The sequence below is a fragment of the Homarus americanus genome, unplaced genomic scaffold (genome assembly GCF_018991925.1).
Source record: "Homarus americanus isolate GMGI-L3 unplaced genomic scaffold, GMGI_Hamer_2.0 scaffold52806, whole genome shotgun sequence".
Taxonomy (NCBI): domain Eukaryota; kingdom Metazoa; phylum Arthropoda; class Malacostraca; order Decapoda; family Nephropidae; genus Homarus; species Homarus americanus.
The window spans coordinates 9854504-9863632 of NW_024720773.1; the positions used below are offsets into that span (position 1 = coordinate 9854504).

At 39.5% G+C, this 9129-nt stretch overlaps 1 protein-coding gene across 3 annotated transcripts; it reads left to right on the forward strand.

Annotated features, from left to right (window-relative positions):
* Positions 1-797: 797 nt before the first annotated feature.
* On the forward strand, positions 798-8693 carry LOC121861058 (sperm-associated antigen 1-like). 3 transcript variants are annotated; one of them, XM_042358585.1, is made up of 8 exons: positions 798-924; positions 1708-1789; positions 3977-4071; positions 4545-4862; positions 6188-6300; positions 6438-6533; positions 6679-6803; positions 7603-8693. In XM_042358585.1, exons 4-8 carry the CDS (start codon positions 4812-4814, stop codon positions 7842-7844), a joined length of 627 nt encoding a protein of 208 aa, XP_042214519.1. In that variant the 5' UTR covers positions 798-924; positions 1708-1789; positions 3977-4071; positions 4545-4811; the 3' UTR covers positions 7845-8693. The 3 variants fall into 3 exon arrangements, with proteins under 3 accessions (XP_042214519.1, XP_042214518.1, XP_042214517.1); XM_042358584.1 differs by having other exon boundaries at positions 1721-1789; XM_042358583.1 differs by lacking the exon at positions 1708-1789.
* Positions 8694-9129: the final 436 nt, after the last annotated feature.

Below are 9129 nucleotides of genomic sequence, written 5' to 3' on the forward strand. Positions count from 1 at the left end.
ATGGGACTCAGGCTGACGTTAGCTTGACCTCCAGTCACCTTTAAACAGAAAAAAATAATATCCCGCTGACCTTTATGCTGGACTAATACTTGAACTATTTAAGTATTGGTCAATTAGCTGGAAGGCGGTTTGGGGATCCATTTCCTAGTTGAGTTTCGTACTTGGATGGCGATAGAGTTGATAAATAATGGAGAAAAAATCGTAATATAGCTGAGTGTAGCCTAACCTAGCCTAACCAAGTGTAACCTAACCTAACCAAATGCAAAGTAATCAAAACGTAATTATTGTACTTAGCCGAACATAACAAGCCTAGCGTAATTAAACTAAACCTAATTCACTTAAGTTAGATTAGTTTTGGTTAGGTTAAATTAAGTTAAATTTGACTAGGTAGAGTTTAGGATTATTTGTTAAACTATATTGATTTATTTGATTACCGTAGTACAAATGGGGAACTGACATGTCCAGTTAGCAAAATTTACATGGACGATATATATTAATATTATGATTATTATCTTAGACGGAGTAGCATTACATACAAGAATATTATTTACCAAGTTTATGCTATCTGGGTGTTTCCATATTGCTTGCCGACGTTCCCATGGTAACATACTGTAAGAGACACGCTCGAACATTTTTACGTAATCAATGCCATTAAAGAAAGTAATTTTGCATTGTATAGTATCGTATCTGTATATATTGAATTTAGAAAAAGTTAAATGTGAGGTTGTTAATAATGGCGACAATAGGAAATTTTGTAAGAGCGTGTTATCAAGCTCAAATTTATCCAGGAAGTCGAATCCACAGCCACTCACAACAGATCGGACGCCATCGACGTAAGTAAATAGTGCAACAAGAGTTGAACAACAACATCGGAGCCTCGTTCGTCGCATACCAGCGTCAACCACCAAATTCTCCAACAAAATTGTGAGTTCTTTGTTTAGAATATACTAACTGTAAACGCAAGGAAAGCTGCATAACGAGTGTGATAAAGGGATAACAACCAGGTTCTCCAATTACAAAAGAGAACATTTTTTGGAGTTCTAAATACATAAATTGTGTACGGAAATAGTTTGAAGCAGACTAAAACCCCATTGATGGACTAAATTAGTTAAGGCTATATCATGCAGATAAGCAGAATATAATCTTCGTATCTAGATTTATTAAAATGACTGTACATGCATTGATAATATAATTGCTGAATAATTCATGGAGATGAATTGAAATTAGGATTTAATTCGTTTCACTGATCACCTCTGTAAGGTGTTGGAAGTGCACGAAATATAGGTGGAATTTTAACTATAGGGTATATTATGACGTGTGATAGATTTATAAATGTATAGAAAGTACATGAGAACATTATATTTAGTAGTGTCAGAGAAAATAATGATAATGTATAATATATACTTAGATATGGTGACTGAAATCAACAGGGTATTTATACCATGGTCTTTGTTGTGAGTGTTGCAATTGTTGCTACTGACTTTAGCTGCCTGCCAACAGAGGTCTGGCTGTCAGATGTTTGTAATTCGTAGGATTAATATTTTTCGTAACTGAAGATGTAAGAATATACTTAACCGGTAAACCTAGCGTACACAATAACATAAAATGAATGGAAAATGCATCTTACCTAATATATTCACCGGGCACAAGTTAGGAAACAAAATGTGCGTGTGTGTGTGTGTGAAAAGGTGTGTGTCTCGCTCACAGGTGTTTCTTGCAGCTGTCTGTACACAGAGGTCCTCCTACAACATAGCGGAACAAAGACACAGGCCGGGCTCCCTCTTGTTAGGTAAGTCATCACAACACTGTCAACATAGCCCCGTCAACATTTTTTTTGCCTGTAAATTCACATAACTAACTATATCTTTCTTCCTGTGATTACTTCATCCCAAAACAACTTAACAGTGTTATGAAAGATTGCGCGCTTTGCCAAGTTTCCGATTTTCTTTAAACTAACTGTAACAACCCGACAAGTAACGAAGAGGATTAAATAAAGTAACATTATCCCCTCCCCCTTCAACTAAGTGCTTGGCTGAGTTCAATGATAGTCTTGATCCGATGAAAACTGAAAATGTGGCAACCACTTTTCTTCAATGAAATATATGTGGGCAGCGACAGTAACTACAGTGCTGGTTCGGTGGAGTGATGGCAGTGTTCAGAGACGTATCGCAGGGTCGACTTTGAGACGTCATGTTTAGTTTTGTTTTGAAATTATGGAGTTCAAGTGTGTGTGTGTGTGTGTGTGTGTGTGTGTGTGTGTGTGTGTGTGTGTGTGTGTGTGTGTGTGTGTGTGTGTGTGTGTGTGTGTGTGTGTGTGTAAAAGTACAATACGTATAATATAATAATAATAAGAAGAAGAAGATCAATAATGAGAAACGATATATGTATGCTGTGTTGTCAAAGTAAGAGAAACAATTGAGACCCTGCAATTGTGTGCAAATGAGGCAGAAAGTCAGATCAGCAACCTGGGACTTGGTTAAAATTTTTTGTGGTGACATATGGCAGCAGGTTCTACCATTAGACATTACATTATGCTTCCAATATCTTCCCAGGCGGTGGTACCTCCCTGTTTGATAGCTGCCTACTACCTCCACGCATGTAATAATAATAATAATAATAATAATAATAAACGGTTTATTGAAAAAGTTCGGCAGCCCGAAGGCTGAAAATATACATTGGACATAAATGACTTATTACATACATTGGTGGTTTAACAAAAGCCTTCATTAGAGAAAGGTAAAGGAACATACAGTGAACATACAGATTAATGTTTACAGCGGAGGTCACGTAGATCATATGAGCTAAGGTGTTGAACAGCAGACATGTAACTCCCTCACAGATGGCCTTTATGAGGGGCACCACGTGGAGTAGTAGTTCCCTCACAGGTGGTGATATGGGGGGCTTGACGTGGTGTAGTAATTCCCTCACAGATGGTGTTATGAGGAACCTCACATGATGCTGTAGCAACTCATTCACTACGTGGTGTCGTAGCATCATGTGGACACTACGTGGTCTGTTGTCACAGGACCTTGAGTGAGTGGTGTGGTCCCAGGCCTCCCCATCGTGGAGTCTCAGGGGAATTATCACTGGGTACCTGGGAGCTCACTCTGTGAATGTTAGCTTGGGTAAGACTCAACTGTGACTGCTGAGTTGTTTTTCACTGACTTAAGCACTGTTCACCATTATTCAACACTGGTTCCATTCCTTTCCCAAATAGTAAATTCTGGCGAGAACTTGTTATTCCGGTGGGGAGGAGGGTTCAGGGGAGGGAGTTGGTATGGGCCAACATAATAGTTGACGTGGCTGCTGCTAGAGCAGCGCCAGGTGCGTCTGACCCGTCTTGACCCGTCGGTGGTCAAGGATGAAGGGAGGGACTGCCCAGTTTGGGCCAATAGGCCCGCTCCAGTTTTTTTCATTCTTATGTTGGTGATATTTTTTGTACCTAGAAAATCAGACGCAACCATTCAAATAAGAAACACTGGTTAATAAATAATCCTATACATCCCAAGATTCCCAGTGGTGAGGTATTGAAAAATACCACCAAACGCCTCACAGATACAGAGTAAAGCGTGCATGCAGTTTAACTATTAGTTTTGGGGGAATAGAAAGGTAATATTCACTCAGATTTAACTTTATTTCTAGTGAGTGTTTAGTGCTAAATTTCAGGTGTTTGTGACTAATAATTCCTGAGTTATGGATGCAAAACTGATTTCGTCCATACAGAAACTGTATAAACTTTATTTTAATTGATCATTTCCACCACTCGAAGCTAATTTTACTTATTTTTTATCTTAAAAGTATGAAGACTAAGAACAAATTTCCATAAGCCCATTATTTTTACAAAAAAATATTGAGTAAAAATTAGTTTTGAATGGTAGAAATCTGCCAATAAATAAGAAAGCTCATACACTTTATTTTACCATGTTATTCAATATGACGTAGATCTAGCCTTAATGCTGGGATTACTGCTCTTCAGGAGGGGATGGCGGAGGAGACCTAACGGACCAGCTCTACGGTTCCGGACCCGGGTACGCCCACGGTGCCGCCTACCGTCACGCCCACCACAAGGAAGTAAAACACCCACGGGTCCATCACAAACTAACCACCGTCATCCACACCACTACCACCATCACCTACACTACTACCACAATCACCACTTATACTACCACCACAACTCACTACCCTTACCAGCATCACCATCACTATTGCCATCTTCATAACAACGACCACAAACACACCATTTCATAACTATTCCACCAGTGAATGAGCACTGAAGCTTCATGACTACCAATCTTAACTCGACATCATAAGCTTCATATCTATCTCAAATCTACATAATAAGCTTCATAATTATCTACTATCTCAAATTTACATAGTAACAACGTCCATGTTTACCATCTTAACTCTACATAATAAATATTTTAGTCTCATGACCACGATTCTCAACGAAACTATCTTTTTTTATTTACTTTAATGGTTTAAGTATCGTTGTTTGTTTGTTTGTATTTGTTTTTTTAGTCGATCAATATTTCTTCCTCCTTCAGGTTAACATAATGCCTGGGTGGATTGTGTTCGTTCCCATCACCCTGGTGTACGGGTCCGTGGTCGTCACTTGGATAATACGTAAAGTCCTCCGCGTCACGCCTGAACCCGAGCCGCTACCTAACGACACTCAAGAACAATGCCAAGAAGACCAAATCAAGCAGAAGACTGAATAAGTACTGTAGACCACCAGCTGATGACTAAAGACCGATACACTGTATACATCCAACTTTAGAATCAAGTGGAAATGATTGAAGCCTAACTGCAAGATGCCTCGTCACTCGGAAAAGTCATCATTGCTGGAACGCTTCGATCTCTCCGTGAGTACTGTGCCTCGTGACCAAACATGAAACAGCCTAACCTAACCTACCCTAACTAATAGAAATTAGATTTGTTAGGACTAGACCACATTCTTATCGGTCAGGATAGGTTAGCTCTGTGACTCAGTAAATATTTTTAGCCTTTCTCTATCTTTGTATGTCTGTTTCTATTTTATATATATTTTTTACTTTCTCTATTCCCCTCCTTATTATTCTCACTATCTTTATATATCAATCTACCTTACTTTTCGAACCAACGATCTTATTGGACCCGATTGAAAACCACGTGAAGCCTTGGGTCATGTCGACAGTGTTATCTGTGTTTTTCACTTCTAACATCTGTATACACACTCGGAGACATCTGGTTACACATGTCGAGCACCTGTTCAAATACTGAGAAGGCTATCCGGTCCCTCAACACCAGCTGCACCATGCTCAAATGAGAACCAAAGTTGAAGTTGATTACAATAGACAAATTGACTTAATACAAGGTAATTAGTCGTACTATTATGATATAAACGAATATAAGACAATGGGTTAAGAAATCTAATTTGCAGGGTAATAATTCTTAGTGCAATTAAGGCTGCATCTCATAAGAAGTAATAACTGGTAATTTGCTGGGTATTAAGTAAGCTAATAATATGAATGGTGTCGGTGTTAGAGTGTATCATGGTGGACATCAGAGACACCCATTACGGTTTGAACTTGTCTTATATATGAAAGCAAATGAACGTGTGTAGGCTCGGTATCCTCGATGAACGACGATGTTATAATGTAAGCTATGTAGTGTTGGATCCAGCCGTTCACAATAATGTAAACAAATTTCTATGCGTTTTATGAAGACACTAGTGACTAGAGTACAGTACAGTCAGTATAGTTTTTGTTTAATAATTTGGAAGGCCACAAATTTTGCGATTGCACAAAAATCAGCCCTTCGAGGAACATAATACAATACTGTACTGTTTGGTTCAGTTGTCGTACAGATCACAAAGGAAGATTAAAATGACTTGCCCAGTCCTGGTCTTCGTCCGGCATCTGGCAAGTTGTAACTCATTGTCGGTATTTTCATTTAGACATAATTGCAAGAATCACTATCACACGAGTCGAAGAAAATAAACATCAAATCTAATAACGCGTCGGTGGATTAGTCATCAATATTAACCTTGTGGGCGTTTGGGGAGCGTGAGGAGTGGAGCTGGTGGAGCTTCAGGGTGAAAACAACAACACTGCTCCGTCAAATTGTCAAGTCAGCTGTTATTGTAATATTTGTTACAATGTTATGCCACATTCTCGTCATGGTGAAGGTGTTGTGTTTTCTTATTCAGGTGGAACAGCTTGACTACTCCTTCGTCAGGGACTGTGAGGACTCAAAGACCCTTGAAAGGATCATACGTGTCCTGCGATCAGGAGAGGAGGGATCCTACCCACACCTCCTCAGGTACCACACCTCAACAGGTTGTGGAAATTACTGATTGTTTCAGGAAAATAATTGATAATTCCTAGGAAGTTTAAGAAAGTTACTGCATATTATTATTAGTATTAGTATTATAGTAATAACACGTATTCTCACGCCAGGTACACAGAGGAGAAGCTGGCAATGGTCTACCCACAGAGTCGGGTCCTGGAGACCGCCCAATCGCCTACCCGCCCACATGAACTACCACCTCAACAGTGAGTCCCGTTGCACTCTAGTACTTTTACACTCACTCTTTTCACTATTACCGAAACACACACACACGGTAGTATGCGCAGACAATGTGTGTATACACCAATTTTGAAATATTAAGACGTCGTTGCCATTTCTCATCTGCGTCAGGTTAGCGTCGTTGGAGGCGGACTTGGCAGTCTGGTCAGCCGAGATCAAAGGACAAGAGGAGGAACTTACTAGATTTGAAGTCATCCGGGCGCCTCTCCCCCCCATCAGAGGTTCAACTAAAACAGGTGACTCACGCTGTAGATTTTAAAGTGTTAACCTTCACTTCGTATTTTATTTACATTAACGAGAAGCGGACACTTGTACACACACACACCAACACTTATTATAATAATAATAATAATAATAATAATAATAATAATAATAATAATAATTAACGGTTTATTGAAAGAGCTTGGCAGCCAGAAGGCTGATAATATACACACCCACACTTGTACATATCCAAAGTTGAACTTGTACACACCCACACCTCTACAGATCGACACCTGTACACGCACACACCTGTACACACTCACTCTTGTACAGTACACACCCACACCTGTACACACCCACACTTGCATACACACTCCTTGGAATTTAATGCTAATTTATTCAAAGCAGCTTCATGGCCAGCAGTAAATTTCACAATCAAGCATAATGTGTGATTCTGACTCGCTTAAGGATCTACCCTCACTTATACCATATAGAAATAGAGTTAGAAGTAGTGTTAGAATTTCACTTAAGACGACTATAGCCAAATATGTTTAATATCCAGATGTAAATATAACGTAAGGAACTTTGAGAATATTAATGTCTGATTTATATATGTTTTTTTATGTTAGTATTTTCAGTGAACTGGTGTTAAGAGAGCGCATATATAAAATAGTCTCGGTGTTTTTGTGACGTCATCCAGTTATTCTTGTGTCATAGCTTAAGTTAAACAGATAAGATTCTTTGTCTTTAATTGTAAGGAAAATTATTTACAAATCAGGTCTCTGCTTCTGACTTGAAGATGGGCAAAAAAGTTGATTCTAGGTCATATTACAGTGAGTGAGTTGGTGGGCGGTGTAGGAGCCCGAGTGTCCGTCCCCCGCCTCTCTACCAGTGATAAGGAGAACCTTCTGGCTCAGGGACGACGACACTATGCGAAGGGGGACTTCCTGCAGGCGTCGCTACAGTACCAGAAGGTCCTGGCTAGCGACCCCCTCAATCCCGAGGCTTTACGAGGCATAGCGGCCATCCATGACCAACCTAAGGGCGGGGGAGCTGTGGTCCAGGAGATCCTATAGCCCGTTATCATTCACTCTTTTCCTGCGTTGAATCAACCCACCTCGAGCCTTTCCTGACTCTACTGATAGTATCTATCGACCGTGAGGGATGACACAGCAGGTGTTTCATGGAGGACTACCTATTAGCCTTGCTGTGAAAGTGAACACTATTAGAACACATCTTATACAACAGTTAGAAAATGTTAAATCTCCCATTCATTTATATGTAGTACTGTAAGACGTCACCAGTAAGCACATCTGGTCCCTGTAGTCAGCACAAATCTACCTGAAGGACAGCAACAATCACCTCGTCTCTGTGACTTGCACCTCACCCACGAGTGTTAGCAAATGTTATCACTGTTCTTACTAATATTTACCATGATTCAGGTTGGCAAAGAAAACATTTTACAGCAAATCTTTGTTGATGAATAAAAGCATAACGCCAAAGGCTGTGGACTACGAGAGATGAATAAGTCTGCACTACAAGACGCACGATATGTCAAGCAGAGGAAATCAGAGAAGTGTGTTGTTCTGCTGTACAATTTATGGAGTAGATAGCGTGAGGTCATAGGGCTAGTGCTGGCAGGGGAACAGAAGGACAATCATGAGAAAGTAAAGTCGTACTATTTTGGTTGCTGTGAGGTACGGTGCATCATTCTACCTACAGGGTGTCTTAAAAACTCATCCCTTATTTTTAAACTCATATTACGATTTGTGTAACCTAACCCAATGTTGGAGAAGGAAGTATAGTCCTTAAATAGCTTGTATGAGAAAGGTTGTTTATATCTATCAAGTACTATAATAGATAATGAGTCACTGTGTATGTTACAATCCGTCACCATAATTAGTGAAATAAATTAATAGCTATTTCGCGTGATATTTATGACCTGAATTATCCTATTTATTATACAAGCTGCTTCAAACTTATTACCATTATGTAAAATGAATGATTAAACCGATTGACAGACACTCACTCACATACACTGCAAACATCTACCAGTAAAACTGTCTTCAGGCTGTATACTTTCCTCGGCTCCCTCTGAAGTAAAAGTATATATGAAAAGATCTGTCATCGTACGCAAGAACTATCAACATTCACTGCTATCAGGGGTAGCGGAGGGTCGGGAGACGGTGACTTGCACACATAAGTTATTGGTGAAAATGACCTCATTCCTTATAAGCCTCAACCAAACTTAATTATTAGGATTTGGGCTTATTTTACCTGAAGATTAGCCACTCCATCTTATTGTTTATCTTATTATCAACCATCCCAGCTTATTTTACCTGAAGATTAAATACTGCAGCT